Raw genomic sequence first — 19,962 nt, forward strand, 5'->3', positions numbered from 1 at the left:
TTCTCTTATTTGTGCCATGCACATACATTTCAATTATGATGGTGAAACCAGCGTTTTAGTGGATAATGGTTCACCATAGAAGCTCAGAGATAATTTGTTGTATCGTATACCACGTAGAAGAAATGCCCCCATTCGTGCACTACCCACCCTTTTCATTAGGCCTATTTTCAATAAAAAGGCTGATACCTCATAAAGTAGGTCGTCTCTTTGTTACATCGTAAACAGAAACGGATAACCCGTAGAAAATGGCGTCTGTTAAAGGAAGTAAGACTTCATCTAAAGGAAACTCAGTTTTATTGAAGAACAGAGTGTTCTTAACCAAAAACTTGCACGCTGACGAGGTCATAGAGCTCTTGCTCCAGGAAAGGAAACTTGCCCGTTCTGAATATGACGACATAGTTGGTCAGACTACGCGCGAGAATAAGGTGAAGAAGTTGTTAGATATACTTGGAACGAAGGACCATAGCGCTTATAACGTCTTTAGAAAGGGGCTGGAAGAGGGCGAATGTGACCAGCGCTTTATTATTGAGAAACTGGACAAAGCTGTGAGCCAGACGGCTGAACGTCGGCTAAAAGGTGATAAAATAGTCTACATTGTAGCTTTTTAACGTGATGCATACGTCACAACCATATCTATAGCTTATCCTATTACTGTTTAGTTCACTCTCGAGAGTTTGATTTTCTAATGATCCCTCTTTCCCTATATCTCTATTTTTAATGAGCTTGTTTCTTGTGAATGAATTGGCCGTGTTACAATATGCACATCGAGTATAGTGACAGCACATACATGTATATATATATATAGGTAAAAGTTATGACAATCGCGAAGACGTGACAGGCCTACTTTCTAGCTGTTCGTATTGTGTATACCCTAAATGTATATTCTCAGGTGAGTCTATTCCTCGCCTTGAGCCTGGGTGTCATTAAGAGTCACATTAAGTGACATTAAGAGTCTGCTAAAGCGATGGACTTGTGATAATGAATGTTGGTCGTATGCTTATTGTTTATCTTTAAATACTAATTTTTTTTTTTTTTTTTTTTTTTTTTTTTTTTTTTTTTTTTTTACAACATAGTAATATTCCTGGGGGCGACTGAAAGCGGAAAGACTAGTCTCTTAGACAGATACGTAGATGACAAGTTTCTAGCAAAGACCGCTCCAACGCTAGGGCCAGATTACCGAATTAAAACTGTGAATTCTGAAGATTTTGATGAATCTGTGAAGCTACAACTTTGGGACTGTCCTGGAAAGGGGACGTATATTTCAATGTCCCGCACGTGAGTAAAATTTCGTATTCTCGTCCGTTGTCGCGCACACGCGCACGACGTTGTTATATATATTGTCTGTATATGATTGAGCAATTTTTCTGCATGGTGTACAAGTTGTAGCTCCAATTCTGTACAAACAACGATTCTTCTTTAATACATTAATATAAGATAATTGCAAACAATTGCCTTTGGTCATTTATGCCGCCTTAGATCTAAGAGAAAATACCTACAGAATGGATCAAATCTCTGCCAGAAGACAATTTATTGATTGTAACAAATTTTGGCCGCTCGCTTTGTCTTTTTGCGTTTTGAGTTATCAAAGTTGTAGTGTGGTTCACATAAACAAATGCGCAAATAAACATATTAGACCTATCCATCAAATTTTTTTCTCTCCATTTAATTTTCTCACAGCACTGATTATTTTTTATAATTACAGATATTACCGCGCTGTGGATGCAGTTATTTTGGTTTACGACGTAACAAGAAAAAAGACGTTTGAAGAAGTTCGGCACTTTTTACAAGACTTCTACCAGAACAGTCGAGGTTGCGACGATGCAGTGATAATGTTGATTGGCAACAAACAAGATCTGGTCCTAGAGGATAATAGAAATAAGCGCGAGGTGGAACCCATCGAGGCCTCAGAATTCGCCAGTAAGCGTCCATGAGTCAGATGCGTCAACTTAAAATAAAGATACTAATTAATTGTTTAATTGAATATAGTTTAGCGTAAGAGAACTGTCTTTTTTTATCGATAATAAATCGTACATATTTAAAGGAAACTCCATCATATTGTCATATTAATATCCATTTGATAACACTCTATATTCTGGATGAAGAATGTGCCCCCCCCCCCCCCCCCTGTTGCATCAGGTACTAAATCACTTTGCTGATTTTTTTCTTTTTAGAACAACATGACATTGACTTCACGCATGAGACATCTGCAAAAACGGGCGCTAATGTTGAAGCCGTGTTCAGAATCCTCATAAATGGTCGGTCCCCTCCTCTCTCTCTCTCTCTCTCTCTCTCTCTTTGCCTCTTCTGAAATTTCATGATTATTTTTCACATTTGTAAAAAATCAGTAGTGCGTGATAATATATATTGCTAGAATAAGCAAGAATTAATAATGTGAAGACTTTATCGTTAATGTTTCAGAAATGTGCCAGAGAAATGAGGGCAAGGCAGATGATTCAGATATCATACATCTCCAGTCTGACAAGCACCAGCGAGAACCATCAGTAAACTGTAAATGTTAAAAGGATATATAATGTAGAGAAAAAAACCGCTTGGTTATGGAGAGCTCAGGAAAAAAGTTATTGGTATCTTAATACACCGGGTCATAACTTTCGAGTATGTGTTCCTTGAGTGTCCCCTTTTAATTATCTCGTCAGTAAGCAATACTGTCATCTCCTTGCTGTGTTCTTGTCTTTATCATCATTGGCGGCGTACAATATTAAAGAAAAATGCATTATTGTGTTCAAGCGGTCGTTACAAGTGTGTTCCAAAAATCCCTTGAACGTCCGTTTTTGGTCCGCCCTCCTTGCGGAGATGTGTGAGGACGAAGCTAGACAGTGAATGTGCATCACCTTCTCCATATCTTGCTTTTCTCTCGGATATGTTTTTAAACTCCACGTGCAGTATTACACTGAATTAAAGAGTATAATTTCATGGGAACACTTGACACGAAAAGAGATTAAAATTTAATAAGTATGACGTCATGAGTAGACATGATAATGCGATAAGTAACGGTGTAGATCCGCTAAATGCAAAAATTGTGCAAACAGATATTGAGATCGTGGAAGAGAAAGAGATACAGAAACAGAGATAAAGATTGTAGACTTACCTAGCTAATTGAAATGATTATTGGATATTTGATAAGCAAATGGATCTTAAATTACATGCGGCCTATTTCTCGCTAGCCAAAGTTTACCACTATACATCAAGGCCTTCTTATATCCGTGATAAACTGTAGATGCATGTTCTATAGCATTTTTTACAGTAAAGTCAGTACAGTATTTTTTTTTTTTTTTTTTTTTTTTTTTTTTTTTTTGTTACCTCAAAGATTGGGGGACGCTCCTGTATCTATTTATCGTGTAATTTAATGAATAAATCTACTTATATTTGTTCATGGTCTCGTTCCAATGCATTAATTTTGTAATGGCTTAAAAACTCGTTTATGGGATTGAATATAAAAACTACTTTAGATTCTGTATTTTCCATTTAAAAATGCAACCCGAAATATTGTACGTACTGTATCAGTATGTCTTTACAGTTGTTACCATAACTGAGAGCTCGCTTTCAAATACATATTTTTCTTTTCTCCAGCCAATTACAAAGTGTCATGTTACGATCATGACGTAACGAACAACATAGTTTGTTTTCTGAATTTACATTGTTTTCATCGGGGCGGGCGGTATGCTTATACTAGCTAGTCTTCAACGAAACTTAAACCCGCGCCAAAACACACCCACAAAAGCACTGCATATGAAAGTAAACATTCAGAATACAATACACTTAACGCACTGCCTTTTGGATTTGCATAATATAGCTTTTATTTGCTTACAAAATCCACAATTTGAGGAATAATGACAGCATTTCAACACCTGCAATCAGCTGACAGAAAAGCACAGCGACCTACTGTATGAAAATGTCATATGTAACCGTGACTTGAAGTGGTACAGACGGTACCAGACAGAAATCGTATCGGGTATAGTGGAAAATATACGCCCGTTATGACTGTGCCACTGAAAAAGCCATTATGTTGCTAGAAGTTGGATAAGTCGTGGAAGAGATTAAATTCCCTTTCAGGGCACATTTTTAGACTTCACGGAAAGTACATGCAGGCAAATAAGGAGCTGCAGCGCCGGTTAAGTTCAATTTGACTGAAGCAAATAGCCCTTCAGTGCGCGCACACTTACAATGAAGGAATGCTGTCTCACGTCCCTCGGTTTTCTCATATACGCTTCCTGCTATGCCGTGCCATACTTCGTGTCGTCCAAAAAGGTTGCTGACCTGTTGGTGGACGGGTCTGGACAATACGTGTACGGACTGGACGTAACCTTGGCCGTATACTGGTACATCCTTGGGGGAGTATTTGCTGGGCTGTTGATAGCGGCGGGACTTGTTTTCTGTATAGTGAAACAGTTTGGGGAAAGTATACAGACGAAAATGTGAGTACAACACCCTTTCATACAATAAGCATATAACAAAATAAGTTTCTTGTTGGAAAATATAGCAATACTTCCTTTATCCGAACAGTATATCTCTAGATCTACCCAAAACCGTTGAGAAAATTTCGTCCCATAAGCCCAATACGAGAGCGACTCAAAAATTAGAAACTCGGGACTCGGGATGTAGTTCTATAACTGTTTCTGGACATGGTGTACCTGAATGATTAAAAGGAAAAGTGCTGAATTTTTTAAATAAAACATTCTTAGTACAGTGCGCATAAATATCCAACAGCCATTGTGTGTCCTTTAGATTCTCTTTAAGGTGCATAAATTGTAAATAAGGAAGGAATAAGGAATAAAGTCGTGTATATATTATATAAACATGTATGTGGACAGGATAACAACCAATCGAAATCTGATTCTATAAATGTTTTGTGCAATTAAGCCATGTATCTGTTTATTCAAGATGCGTCGGGGTCGGATATTTAAGTAATCTCTTTTTCCAGACGCCTTCCCATTCTGCTCTACTGGATTTTCTCCGTGCTCCCGTCTGTTATATTACTGGTCTTGTCATACAAGGTGAGAGATCACTCAAATGTAATATTTTTTCTTATCCTAGATACGTCATCCTATTTTTTATTTTTATTTTATTTATTTATTTTTATTTTTTGGAAGTGTTTTTCACAAAGTCTGACGTAATCGATGCCGTGAACACCTTCCAAAGGTTTTCGTCAAACAACCTGAAGTTTTCAGCAGCTGCTCAAGATAAGTGGAGTTCGCACTACATACATTTTCTTCATTTTTTTTATTAAATTAAGGTCTACGGTAAGACTGTCCCTTGTGACGTCAACACAACTGTGACGTGCCAAGTCTCTGGAGCCAATGAGCACGCATTTGCAGATTCGAAGTTCGAGGCATTCGACGCTTACTCGGTCATGGTTCTCCATTCGATTCTCGTGGTACTGATCGGCTGCGAATGGTTTGCCAAATTTAAAGTAGGTTGAGAATCAAGTATGTTTTTGAAAATGCAATTTAACTGGAATCCTACAAACCTGAAAACCGCAGTACTATTCTAGTTTTAAAGTTTATGCAATACTTTGGACGGCAGATCCTACTTTTCCTTTTATCTTGCTTTGATTACTTGGCAGTAATCATGTTATTTGAATGAAGCATGTCGAAGTTCTTTTTATCTTTTTTTTTTTTTTTTTTTTTTTTTTGTTATTTTTTAAAGAGTCAGAACAGGAATCACTGTCATTAATTGCATAATGAAGTTTTCTGTTAATATCCTGTGTAAAGTAGGCCTATCTCGCTGTCAGTTTGACTCCTTTCTTAAAACTATATTCTTCATTATAACGTAATTTCAGGAAAACGACTATGAAATGAAATACATCTTCTTTGCCGAATGTGGAGCGGAATTTCTCCCCATTTACGACATGGCGGAAATGTGGAATCTTCTAATGCAGAAGGAAGTGCTCTTAAATGATATCCTTTTGACGGTAGTCGTAATATCCGGTGTCACAAGCATGCTGAGATTTGTCCCCACGCCGCAGAAAGTTGACGAATCCGGTGAACTTCGACCCAAGAGAGTTCACGTTTTAGTCTACCTACTTGGACACGAACTACCGTTCTTTATCATACGAGTCGTGGTCGTGGTGCTAAATACTAGCAGGACGATATTACCTTGGAATTATTTAATTTTAATCATGAAAAACGGGCTGTTTAGTATTTCGTACATGTTGCTGTTATGTTTGTTAAACCAAGCTGCACCTGTAAGCACTCAAGCTTGAGCAACGTCATTCACTCATTTTTTAAAGATATGTATTTTTGCATGTCTAGCTGTCTATGTTAAACACTAAGAGCTAATGCTGTTCAAAATGGCATGTCATCTATTTATTTGCTCAACATTTGGTGAATTCAAGTATATCTCATTTACTGTTTAACAGATGTATCATCTTTATAGGAAGAAAGTATTTTCGTGTGTTTGTGTGTGTCCCCTTGGCCTTATGAAATGACTCGTTCCAGTATGTTTGTGATGAAGTTGTTGTCTGTATATTTGGCTGATACGTGAGGTAGTAAATACTACTCAGTTATAATCTTTCTTATTATTTATTGAACTACTTTCCAGTTGTTACCCACGCTGCTTTCTTCAATTTTATTTCTACCTCATGCAATCTCTAGCGGCCTTCTCGTTCAGTTGTATAAATATAATACGAGCATGTCAATCAACTCAAGATACTCTACAAAACACTCCCCGCTACTTATTCATTGCATGCTGTCAATGTTGTATCATACATTGTAGAAAACAGAGGTGCGTTATCAAGCTATTTATCGCCTTCACAAGAAGGAAAAACATAAACATTTTAAAATTACACAATGAACTTTCCAAATGTATATATATGGGCGATATATAGTCTTGATCAATTAAGTCAAACCTACAGTGTAGCACTCCATACGTTCCTTTGATTAAACCCTTAGATGTTTCATTCGTCCAAGTGTACTAGTACCTTATACTGTAATATTTCCCCGCTACAAATTGTACTACATGTACCGGTATTACAAATCTTCCTGGGGTACGTAAGCACCATTTTTCTCCTACTAACAAAATTTTGATCCTTCTTTCCTGACACTCGCCATAACTCTGTTACAATCTGGGAAAATTAAAAATGTCCTAAACTTGTAAAGCGTTTTTTTTACATTTCGCCAAAATTTTGACGACTGACTTCACGAGATTTAAAGCTGTGTCAAGATGGTTGTTAGTTGGCGAGGTTCGTAAGAAGATAGTAAACTAGATTATTTCTGCCGACGTTTAACATACGATTTTTCTGTGACAATGATCAAAATATATAACTTTTCCTCCGATAAGGTCACCAAGAAGTGGTTTATGCATTTAAAGTGTGTTTAAGTTCCAACACTTTGTATCTTAAGTCAAAAACAACAGTGAATATGTGAAAGAAAAAAAACATCATTGTTGTCCCAGATTTGGCCCTTAATCTTGTAAAGGTAGTCAGCGCTAACGTACCAAACCTACATTATTTTACAAACAAACTGAGGGCTCATCTATAAATTACTTGGTCAATTAATATGCCCATTCTGCTGTTAATCATGCAAACAACCAATTTGGATCTGGTCTAGACCAGGCCCCAATTGGTTTTTGGCTCAGTCCAGTGAGTAACTGGACTAGATTGGGATCTGGCCTATGACAGTGTATCTACACACACTAACACCTTATGTACACTAACACGATTACGACAAACACACAGTGTTTTAGGTGAATGGATATGTATGATGAAGGCATTTTACTTTATCCCCGCCTTCAACATTTATAAAGAAAAACATTTAAAAACCGATCCGTTGATGCTCTGGTGGCACCATCTTTGTCTGTTCTATAGCCCGCAGCCGTGTCACCATGCATACAAACAGTCACCAGTCCTTAGGTAATTAAGCCATATACATGCAGATTGAAGAAACTCTCAGTTTCAGAGCCCAAAGCCAATCTATGCTGAATCTTTTATCGCCATGTATAAACAAAAAAGTTACCCATTCCCAGTCAGTTAGTGCTCAAGTTGGCGCCATCTGCTTGGAAGATATCATACCCTTACTTTCTTCATCAGGCGGTGTCGAGCGGAATATCCGCTAATATAACCCAAAATTTCCCACAACGACCTTAGGCTCGGGGCTCCTCAAATTTAAAATACAATTTTTAAATCGTAAATTAAAATTTCACCAAAACTCCTGCACTAATCTTTTTCTCCTCGTAAACACGGACATTTAGACTTCTTCTTTTTAAGGTCCCCTTTCGACAAAGTAATGCCTTGCTCCCGTAGACGACGGAGGGGTTTTGGATTCCTATTGTATATTTCTGAAAAGACAAAGACGAAAATATACTACCAAATATATGAAACTTGCTAAATTGCTCTGCAAACTTCTACGGGTACATGTATATTACTTTATACGCTTTTTAACTGAACACTGACATGTAGAGAAACAAAGTAAAAATATCCTATATGCTATATTCTTATAACAAGTGTTGAGGCATTATATAATTTTTTGTTATTATTCTTTGGGAAAATTGATGTTGAATAAAAAAACTCACCATTGATGAGGATTCGGAACACCGTATTCACATTCTGCTTGGTGGCCGCCGAGGTCTCGTGGAGGTACACGTGGTCAATACCATGCTCCTCTGCGGTAGCGAAAATATTTGGAAGCTGTTATTTGGTATGGTGTTAGGGGTCGTTCAAAATGAGTTAGGTCGACCTAGCTTGTACGACATAACGTTATGGGGACTCTCGCTGAATGCAATCAGATAAACAGACTGACACACCTCCTCTTGTTCCCAAAGAATTAGTATAATCACCAGCTTCCTTGTGTTCTACTCAACGCCACAAAGAGGCGTGTTAGTCTTTTAAACTGATTGCATTCAGCGAAGGTCCCCGCGGAGTTAGGTCGCACTAGCTAGGTGGACATAGCTCAATCTGAACGGCTGCTTAGTGCGAAACGCGTATTTGGTAACTCAAACACGGTTTTTAGAAGGTAATTTGTCAACAATTTTGGCCTTATTTAAAGAAAAACTATTGACATTTCCACATAAATTAACATGTTGCTATATAAAGGTCTATCGCTTATTGTATGCTTGAAGCAAAACGCTCTACTATTTAATTCCTGCTTACCAGCAAAAACGTGGGCGTCGTGTGGCGTCACCTCCCTCGCGTATCCCTCACGTACCAGCAAGTCACGTTTATTCCCCACCATCATCATAATAGTCCTGTCGTGCTGTTTGTTATATTGGCGGTATTCTCGGATCCAAAACGCCAGTTTGTCGAGGCTTTCCCGCCTTGTGACGTCGTACACAAATATAACACCGTCACAGTCACGATATATCCTGAAATAATTAAAGTACTACAATAAATGGTTTTGAATAAATAAACGAACAGAGTTACGTATGCAAAAATTTTTCTGTCTACTTAATTAAGCACCATTCTGTTGTTGAACAAAAAAGAATCTCCACTGTTATAACATTTTCAGTTCATTAAGATGACTCACGCCCTGGAGATGGGTGCATAAGTCTCCTGTCCGGCGGTGTCCCAAATCTGCACCCGTACGAAACTGTTGTCATCAATCTCGACGTCCTTAAAGGAGAATTCGGTGCCGATGGTCAGGGGCTGGGTCGTGCCTGGGAAACGCCCCTCAGTGTAAACTATTTGCAGGTTAGTTTTCCCTACTCCTGACTCTCCGAGTAGGATCACTGGAAGGAAAGAGAAAAGACATTTAATTATTTTGAATATTTAAAACTAGTGGATGTACCGGTGTCACGGTTGCAGACCGAGGTCATGAGCAGGCGTCGGGAGAAATTTCTAATGCACTTAAAAGTCACCAGTGGCTTGTTGACGATATTTTTATCTTTAAAATAAAATATGGTGGTTATTAATCAGTTTAACATAAAACTGAGAACAAGACTGAATTTTTCGTTAAAGAACATTTCGGTGTGCCCCACCCGTCTTCGTTTTTCTTACATGAAACCATACTTCTTCCTCGTCTTTATCCTCAGCAAATCATTTTACATCAGCATTAAATCAGAACGAGTAGCTTGCCTTCTTTAAAATCGAAATTATCATTTATTCCCGCGAAGCAGAATATAATTTTAGACCTTGGATGGGGGCGTCTCGATAGTCCGAAGGTTCATTGGTCCGAAGGTTCATTGGTCCGAAAAGTGGTAACATTTTTATCGATTTTTTAATCAAGGGTTCATTGGTCCGAAGGTTCTATAGTGAACATTCGGACCAATGAACCTTCGGACTATTGAACCTTCGGACTATCGCTACGGCCCCCCTTGGATAACAGTCTGAGTTTGAGTCAGTCCACACCGGGTGTAGATTCACGTTTGTGAGGTATTCATGTGTTTATGTTAATCAAAAATGTATCCGTGACGTTTCACCTCGTCATTCTGGTTATTGGACCGATAACAGAAAAAGAGGTCAGGTAAAAATCTATCATTGCATCGTCTGTTGACCTACCTGTCACCGTTTATCACCGTTATTACACCAGCTTTCAATATTGATGACATTTGTTTATCAGTTCCAAGTACCGGTATATCTCCGTACTAACCAACTAATCGCTATGAAAATGACACTACATGTTAAGATATATGTATGGACAAAAATACCTCTGAATTTGAGACTGTAACTTGTGTAAAACAGAAAAAAGAACTACATTATGTGTTTAATAGCTCTTTCTTTGAAGAAAGTAGACGTTTATCTATAATAAATATGTATCATGCCAAATGCAATTAAGTTATATGAATTATTTTCAACAAGGAAGAAAGAATTAATAATTTGTACAAATTAACATATTGAATAAGGGGATCAAGCATTCGGATTGACATGTATGTATATTTATGATCTCAAAACTGCATCACAGAATATGAAAAATGTAAAAAAAAAGGAGTATGGACTAAAGATGGGCATCGTGGGTTGTCGACAAAATTGTATGTTTTTTAGTTTTGGTCTTTGGAAATAGAGCGTCAATTATAATAAGGAGTAATTTCACGTGAAAGCCGACAAAATCAGAAAAAAGTCGCGCTTAAACAGAATTTTGTGACATCTCTTTGCTGTGCTTTAACCCAGCTTTATCTATTGGTGTTTAGATAAGTAGGATAACTGTCATGACACTAGAAAAAAAACCAAAACCTTAAAATGAAGATACCTGTAGGTCACTGCACTTAAACTCAATACAGGTTTCAATCAATTGGACTTTTGGGAAGTATTTTTAATTTTCTTTAATAGAAAATAATAACTATGACAAAAGGAAGATGATTTTATTCACCCCCAATCCCACCCTGAACGTGATGCTCAATCCCAAGCTATACATCTTATGGAGGGCAGGCTCTATTTTACACGTTTCTTAACACGGTACCAGTAATAGTAGAATGTTGACCTGATAACGTTACATAGAAAAAATCAAACAATACAACAAAGCGTACGTGCTATGGCTTGCACGAAGAGGTAGGTGACGACAGTACGCATTTAAGCAGTACAAAGGTTTTTTTAAACTTTCTATTTTTTTCTACACTCTACTCAATCCCCCTTTCTGCTCAATAACCCTCACACTATCCACACCCCGCCTTTACTTTACTCTGCACATTGTAAAAACATATTGCACAAAACAACTTGCCCGTTATCTACCTTGTACATATTAATACAATGTGGTACATCTAGGCCACTCATATGAGACACTCACCTTTATAATCGTTTCCTTTTGGTCTTCCCACATATTTCGTGGTGACAACTGTTTCTTCTGTCTCATCTAGTTTCTGAACTATGAAATTTTGGTCACACTCCCCATCGACAATACCCCTCCTAAACACCTCGTAGGCAGAATCATCCTTCCTATCAAGAACGTCGAGAAGTGCTTTCACCTTTTGCTTGCCTGTTAGGCTTCTGTCGCAAACCTCATCGTATTCCTGGCGGCCTATTTTACTCTCTTGTAACAGCAGCTCCACCACATGCTCGATGTTTAAATGTTGGATCAAAAAAGTCCGGTTTCTCCTTAAGTTATGAATAGCAGTATTCGTCGTCGTTTTCGTTGATGTATTACGAGCAGAAGCCATGTTTAATACTAAATGTTCCACACTTTAATTTTGCACGAATACATGGTGGATATTCTTGCAAGGAAGATAATTAAGGCAGTGGAAAAACCCTGTGTATTGACATTAGTGGTTAAACTCTGCGTATTTCATGGTAACAGTGCTATAAATAGAATGCGGAATTCCTGCTTGGATCTACAGGTAATTCCCATTCAGTAAGTGGGCTGATAAAATAGCACACTGAACGATGGCGGCCAGGGGAAAGAGAAACACTGACTCGGCTGCAAAAATGAAAACGGACGTTTTACTTAAAAACAGGACATTTTTGATCAAGAACTTGCACATCGATGAAGTGCTAGAATTACTCTATCAGGAGAGGAAAATCGCCAAAACTGAATATGAAAGTATCAACGAAAAGCGAACTCGATCAAAAAGGGTGAAAAAGTTATTAGATGTCTTGGACACGAAGGATGACACGGCCTACGACGTGTTCAGAAAGGGACTTGAAGAAGGCGACTGTGACCAGGACTTCATTATAAGAAAACTAGATGAAACTGAGCAAACGACAATCTCCACAAAATTAGTGCCCAAACCGAGCAAAAACCGGTATAAACGTAGGTATTTAACTGGGGGTGTTTTTTTTTCACGAGCGGAGTGAGTACATGTGTTGTTAGAGTAAATGTACTTCGGAATTTGTGTGGGATATAAATACTGCAACCTGGTATTGTGATCGTGTATCACGGTATGTGAGTCAATTGTTTGCGACCCAGACATGTCAGTCTATATGAACATGTTTTTCATGACCCTCTCTGGTAGTTCACACTGAGTTCATAATTACCTTTTTTGTTGGAGGGATCAAGGCATTTAAAAGAGACTTTGGTCATTTCTCCCGGCCTACAGGTGGATGTAGATAAAAGCAGGGGACAGATTTTTCGACGATTTATGTAAGGGAAATTGAAACGAATAATTTAAGGACTTTTTAAATGTTAACCAAGTTTTACTTTATTCAGACACCAAAACCACATACATACGCGCGCGCGCGCACGCACAGAAGCCCTCCCTTGCTTTACGTAACTCGGACCTGCATAGCTTTATGTGTTTTTTTGCTGGGAAGAAGATAGTAGTCGTGGGGGAGAAGAGAATGATATATCGATTAAAACACATAAGTAAGTCGTTATCACAGATATCATCCCACTCATATAACTCACAGTAGCCAGTGCGTGGCGAACAGGATGTATATACCAGTAATCTCATCGAGTTGACCCAAATTACAATACGTTAGCTATTGAAATCACTTTCACACACTCACCATTGTAACAACCCTAGCTTTATGTGATATATTTCTTATCTCATTGGGAAAATGTAGGACAAAATACGCAACTATTACAGATGAATTTGATGTATAGATTAATTGATTAGATAGTGAACAATGATATGAGGCAAGATGCTTAAATTACTCTTTTATGCTGTGAACCTGAATTTTGATACCCTATAGGTTAAAACGCAAGCGCGTGAAAAAAAAATAAAAGATGATTTTGTGGGCCTTATTAGTCGTTAGGACTTTGGATGAATAAATTGTGTAATCGTCCAAGTTCAGACAGTGAACTTTGGAAGAAGATGAAGAAATTTTGAGGGAAAGTCCTCCATTTTATCCCACTGCCGACTCATTTCTGTGGCATGGATAGGATGAGTGATAAGAAAGTCTGTGTTGATCACGAGATACTTCTTAATAAATGTAATATTTCCTATAGCTACACGTAGAAATCTGTTTGTTTTCTAAATTTTACGGTGACATTAATCATAAAACAAGTGACACATATGATATGATATGACTTGTAAATATGTACGTGTAAGCAGTGGCTATTAAAAATTCTATAAGTACAGAAGGGAAAGAAAGTCGTTGAACAATGCACGACTGGTTAAAGTTGTATGCGGCAAATTTAAACAGTATTTTAATGAATTAAGATTACTTGTAAGTGCATTGATTTCTCTGAATCGCTGACTTTTGCAGTTTCACGTGTAAATTCTGTCCAACACATTTGCAGGGTGATAATCCCTCATAGCAATAACAGCACTGGTATTCCATTATTCTTTACTCCCCTAGCCAGAAAAAAAAACCCAGGCCTTACCTCATTTACGTACATTGCAACAGTATGCTGATTATATGCGAACCAGATCCAGACCCCCCCCCCCCCCCCATTACCAGCTCAACCTCTAGATCAGAACCTCTTAAAGAATTTGTAGGATATCCTTATAAATTGATAGGTGAGGGATATTAAAATGATCTCATATTATATTTGCACCGTATGTGGAACCCCATCACTGTGCAAACGATACAGAAATGTTTTGCTCTACGCACAAAGGCGGCAGGTGCGTCCTCCTATACAGAGGATACTACACAAAATACTAAAGAATGGCTTTGATTTTTTAACATGGTTAGCTTATTCATTGGTTGTACAATCAGAATTTTTTGTTAAAAAATATTCTCTTAAAAGTTGAAAAAAACATTGGTACATGACATGAACTCTGTGTTACTTTACGCATTGCGTTAGGGGTGACACTTTTTTTGCAAGGGGAGTATATATATGCTTTTACGGCAAGACCGTGCCCGGTGTGAAAGGAATGCTTCCGCTAGGAACTGTAGTCCGGGGTCACATATATAATTAGTACAAGTTAGGGCTAGTCGGAGTATTGGGGGTTAGTATATATACCGGTAGCGTTTAGAGGAACACTGAACGCACTGACTATTGCTGTAGGTGAGATATGCCTTGTACATATGTAGCATGTGTGTTTGTTTGAACAATATCGTAATGCTGTTTTCTCTCTCTCTTCCATCCAGTGGTATTATTAGGTACTGCAGGGGTAGGCAAGACCAACTTGATGACGGTGTACACTGGAGGGAAGTTCCTAGTGGGGTCCACAGCGACAGTTGGCACGGACTTTGTATCTAAGAACGTCACTGTGGACACCGGGAACGAGTGTGAAGAGAGCCAAGTGAGTGTTCAGATATGGGACACGGCGGGCCAGGAGACTTACTGTGCCATGTCCAGAATGTAAGTCATTATCTATCAGGTGTACCGCCAAGGGAGAGGGGTGGGGGGAGGGTCGCAAATGCCCCCCTCCTCCCATATCCTTTAGTACACACGTGCACTCCTTGTGCATTTAAAGATAATGATTATAATATGAATATGAATAAAATAGGAAGCTAGAAAAACACTCAAGTAGCGCAAAACTCTGTCAAGTTCAATTTTTATTTTTTTAAACCATTTATCAATAAGTTAATTAAGTTATCACCACCAAAATCTAGTCCATTTCTGGCCTATCCTGAAAATTTTATCAAAATCCGCCCACAACCTTTTGTATGTTCCTAACAGACACACAAATATTTGACAAATAATTAACCATAAATTAATTGTTGAGTCACCATCATTATCTAATCAATTATAAGGTAAAACAACTGTTGGTTTTGGTAAAAAAAATAATTTTCCTGTGGTAAATAACGATTTTCCCGTACTTACCAATAATTAATGAATCCATTCCGACATTCAAAATTATTCCGTGTTTTTTTTTTCAATAAATTGTGGCAAGCATAGATTCCAGAATAATTGTTTTGGTGGTAAAATGAAGTTTATAATTGTTTCTGTGAATTGTTTACAATGTGAAATATGAATGGCATACAAACAGTTGTTTTCTCTTTAAGTTACCACATTTCTGACCTATCCTGAAAAATTCATCAAAATCAAAAATCAACTTTTTAGTGAGGCTGGTGGCAAACAAACAGACAAATGGAGGTGAAAACATAACCTCCCTGCCGAGGGTAGTTTGGCTGCAAGAGTACGACAAACTGCCGGTTTGAGCTTTCACGTATACGTAATTCTGCTCTGCAAGTGAAAAAGTTGCTTTAAGTAAAATTAGTTCAACGAATGTTTCCACCAACTTACAATTAACTATTTTTCTTTTAATTAACATTAACATTAGAAAAGTAAATAGATGAAGACTAATGAAAGGAACGCATTTCTATAGAATTTTCCATTCCTTCTGCATACTGATACTGGAAAAACGTGCTCTCAATAATCTCCAGCACACACAAAACAAACCAAACGGAAAGATGAGAGGACTTGCTGTTCGCAGTTTATGATCACACCATGGTAAAGCAAAAGGAATACGAATTGTTACCGGCAAAGATTGCATTCATTGTATAAGGTGTGACGGGGTCTTTTCGCTCTTACAAATCAAAACGTGTACTCATTTCAGGGTGTATCGGGAAGCACAGGGCGTAATCTTCGTGTACGACATATGCAACAGAGAAAGTTTCGAGAAACTGGATTTCTTCCTCTCGGAGTTTAGGCAGTACAACAGTCGCTCTGATAGGGCTGTGATGATGTTGGTTGGGAACAAAAGGGACCTGATTGGGAAACAAGCCTACAAACGTGAGGTGACTCCGGAGGAGGCCCATGGATATGCTGGTATGTATGATTTCGTCTGAAGAACCATAATGGAATAGGACGGAGGAGAAGGAGTTATTGCAACTACTTTGATTGTCTGAATATCAATCTTTGAGCAAAATGACCTTTAAAATGCTACTGTAGTTACGGTACTGTAGTGATTGATTACCCGGTCTATTGTTAGGTCATACAGTAGTCATTAATGGTACAAACGCACTTTTGCCGAACTAGATAAAAAATATCTTTAATTCAAAGGTTACCCGAAATTAGAAATAGTTCAACGATTACAATAGCAGTAGCATAAAATTAATCTAAAAATTCGAAAGTACATAGAGAAACATTTTGTCGTGTGCCTCATGTCGGGAGTCTTTATTTTATTTCAGAGGAACACGGCTTGCACTTCATCCATGAAACATCAGCAGCGACTCAGGAAAATGTGGAAAAGGTGTTCAAGATTCTTGTAAATGGTAAAGTTTTTGTCATTTAGTCAGCTTATTTTCCCCTCCTTCCTTTTTACTCCTTTGATCCCCTCCCAGCCACCCCTCTCTCTCTCTCTCTCTCTCTCTTTCTCTCTTACACACACACACACACACACACACACACACACACACACACATCTCACTTTTTAGTCAGCCCTATTTTTGCTAGCTTACCGGGTCCTCAAGATCTCCGGTAAAGATGGATCTATGTGTCTTCCAACGACATGCGCTTGGAAATTACAGTGATTTTTCTTTTTTATTTTAAGAAATCTACAACAGAAACCCTAGCAGCGGACTGACTCAGAAGGATGACTCCGTAGTGTCTTTGACAGACGTCAAACTGAAACATAGAAAGATGAAATGCCCGTGTCTTCGGGGAGAAGCCGACTGAAAGTAGTAATGTTGGTGATTATAATCAGAAATCAAACTACTGTGTATGGCGATTTTCTCCTAATGTCATATATTGAACTGAGTCAACATCTTCAGTGTGTAGGGTATCCCTGCAGCTGGGATGGAATTCATCCGGGATAACCAAATACGAGGCTCTGGACACTGTGTGACGTCACTGGCATACGAGGCTAGCAAACATGCATGAAGCCGCGTGAGATCGGAATAGCCTTATAACTGAAAGGCTATTCCGGCGATGTCGTCTGAGAAAGCAATACAGAGTAACGCGTAAAACATGATGAATACAACCATTGTGCAGGTCTAGAGAACTTAAGAGAAAATAACCCTCACAATAAACTTGGATGAATTACGTCAGCTCTTATCCGTAGTCGCATTGCACTCACTAGCGCTGTGTCTAACCACTCCCTCATCCAAATCTCGCAACATCTCGCTTCGTTTTATGCCTAATCGCGAGACTTACACCCCAGTTCCATAGATTAGATCGACCTACTTTAGATCGACCTAACTCCTTGGGGGTTCACGCTAAATAGCTGTCAGCCGGGCGGACACGAAAGTTAATTATCCCCTTACAGCTTGTAGTAGGCGGGACGGACATTTAAGTTGGATTATCTGAAAGTAATCTAGTGAGACTCCCCGCGGGGATAGATCGATCTAAAATCTATGGGAATAGAGCCTTAGAACTATTTTGGATGATTGCCCTTGGGAACTGCAAATCACGCGAATGATACAAAAGATAAACAGTCATTCGTATATAGTTGCGAGAAGTTAAATGTACATACACATCTTCTTCAGGAGACGTCTGAAATGCTTGGCACTACTTTCCGTAAACTTTTTGTAATGAATACTGTGGCCCAGTGCATAAGCAGTGCCTTTGCCTCTAACTATTTGACTTGACAGATTAAACTGTTTTGATTAAAAGCGAAGAATTAAGTATTCGAGAAATTAAATCCTCGGCATGTATGTAGGGTCTACAAAAGTCATTTAAAGGATTGGTTCTAGACATAAAATACAATGTATCAAGTTAAGGAAACCACATAAGTCAATGAAGTATGCGTATAGATGAAATTGATATGACATATAATTATAATCGTAACGTGTGCTCGCGAAGTAGCTTCTATCCATTGATTTGCATTTTAGGAATTTAACGAATTTAAACACATCGTGTACCAGTCAAAATAAAAAAAAGCATGCGTACGAATTGGAACTGGAAAGGTGACCGATTAATGTAATTGTATCTTAAAGGCAGTAAGGTGGTAAACACAGAGGTATTGACTTTGATTAAGTGACATCACCAGATGAGGAAAAAAACACGTCACAGATCCCATGTTTATCATTCCAGACGGTGTGTCACGAAAATTAACTTTCTTGTGATCTCAATTAAATTTAATATGACACAGGTTGTATTCACAATCAAAGCTGATCCGCGGACAAACAGATCCGCGGATCAAACATGGTCGACCCTCATGAAAACTTACCGCGTAATCCCCACGGAGAATGTATTGAGTGTCTGTTAGGGGATTATGCAGCAAACTTTTAAGTGGGTCGGCCATATTTGATCCGTGTATCTGTTAGTCAGCGGATCAACTTGTTCTAAATGCGCCCATAGAAAACGTTTAAGTCTGTGCACAACAAGACTATTACCTACTCATACGTGCCATATGTGACATATATTTTTAGATCTTTGCTGTGAAATTAAGGGCAAATGTAAATACAATAGGCCCTATAATTAAAATTAAGGGCAAATGTAAATACAATATAATTATAATAGACGTGCATCGATATTATAAAGTGATACTTAGCATTGGTGACAAATGTTCTTCAAGTCTAGTAAGATGTTTGGTTAATTATTGCACTGCGTTATAAATATGCAACAAGCTGTATATTATGTATTTTAAATAGTACTGTTTCACCCGTTTCTATTATTTTAATTTAAGCTGATATAATTTTAATAAAAGCTGTCTTGACTCCTTTCCTTGGTGTGTATGTGTGTTTGTGTGTGATTTTTCACTTAAACCAATTCGATCAACGCAGAAGCAATATTTGAAACATTTTCTGTTGCCATCAAATAACCATGATTTTCCTTTGAGCAAAAGATGTGGCCGATGATGTAACTTCCATCTAAAACGATCGTCGTGCACGGGTACAGAATGTATCAGACCTCTTAGTGCTAGTTGCACTATCACTGGCTATAATAAACGGTTGACCGAAGAAATAAAACTGACCAAGTTCAAAGGACGTACAGGCGAGGACAAACAAAGCTGTGCTGCAACGATTTTGTGTTTTCAATCGATTACAGTATCGATCTACTTGTAGATACCCCACTTTGGTGACTCTGGACTTAACTTTTATTCTTAGCAGTTTAAGTCACGAATCTTCAAAAATATTAAGACTTCAATGTGGAGGTTATTTTGTGTCTATTCGTGATCATTGTCAGGGATTATTTTGATGTATAGCATCATAAATATATCATGGAAAATTTGGAGATATGTTACTTTCTACTGCTCATTTTGTCACCGTAGTATCTGAATGTTTGCTATTTCATCTACATTTAACAAACTCTCTGGACCCATGGGGAAATTAATATCATATACATTTCTGTTTTGTGGGGACTGCAC

General features: G+C 38.1%; 4 protein-coding genes across 4 annotated transcripts; 3 read left to right on the forward strand and 1 right to left on the reverse strand.

The window, feature by feature from the left end:
* The first annotated feature begins 63 nt into the window (after positions 1–63).
* Positions 64–3,301, forward strand: LOC106179647 (ras-related protein RabC-like). Its single transcript, XM_013563366.2, has 5 exons — positions 64–576; positions 1,074–1,275; positions 1,703–1,917; positions 2,172–2,255; positions 2,419–3,301. Exons 1-5 carry the CDS (start codon positions 246–248, stop codon positions 2,517–2,519), a joined length of 933 nt encoding a protein of 310 aa, XP_013418820.1. The 5' UTR covers positions 64–245; the 3' UTR covers positions 2,520–3,301.
* A 126-nt stretch (positions 3,302–3,427) lies between these two features.
* LOC106180788 (uncharacterized) lies at positions 3,428–6,486 on the forward strand. Its single transcript, XM_013564915.2, has 4 exons — positions 3,428–4,433; positions 4,940–5,012; positions 5,252–5,428; positions 5,798–6,486. Exons 1-4 carry the CDS (start codon positions 4,183–4,185, stop codon positions 6,218–6,220), a joined length of 924 nt encoding a protein of 307 aa, XP_013420369.2. The 5' UTR covers positions 3,428–4,182; the 3' UTR covers positions 6,221–6,486.
* Positions 6,487–7,379: 893 nt separating this feature from the next.
* LOC106180786 (uncharacterized) lies at positions 7,380–12,039 on the reverse strand. The gene is made up of 5 exons (XM_013564913.3): positions 11,670–12,039; positions 9,477–9,678; positions 9,104–9,315; positions 8,527–8,616; positions 7,380–8,292 (listed from the first exon to the last, which is right to left on the reverse strand). The coding sequence occupies exons 1-5, from the start codon at positions 12,037–12,039 to the stop codon at positions 8,171–8,173; spliced, it is 996 nt and encodes a 331-aa protein (XP_013420367.2). The 3' UTR covers positions 7,380–8,170.
* A 223-nt stretch (positions 12,040–12,262) lies between these two features.
* LOC106179637 (uncharacterized) lies at positions 12,263–19,319 on the forward strand. Its single transcript, XM_087008979.1, has 5 exons — positions 12,263–12,629; positions 14,855–15,068; positions 16,270–16,481; positions 16,844–16,927; positions 17,206–19,319. Exons 1-5 carry the CDS (start codon positions 12,263–12,265, stop codon positions 17,328–17,330), a joined length of 1,002 nt encoding a protein of 333 aa, XP_086865105.1. The 3' UTR covers positions 17,331–19,319.
* The last annotated feature ends 643 nt before the right edge of the window (positions 19,320–19,962 follow it).

Source organism: Lingula anatina, chromosome 3 (assembly GCF_051362555.1).
Source record: "Lingula anatina isolate TDL-2025a chromosome 3, LinAna3.0, whole genome shotgun sequence".
In the NCBI taxonomy this organism is placed as follows: Eukaryota; Metazoa; Brachiopoda; class Lingulata; order Lingulida; family Lingulidae; genus Lingula; species Lingula anatina.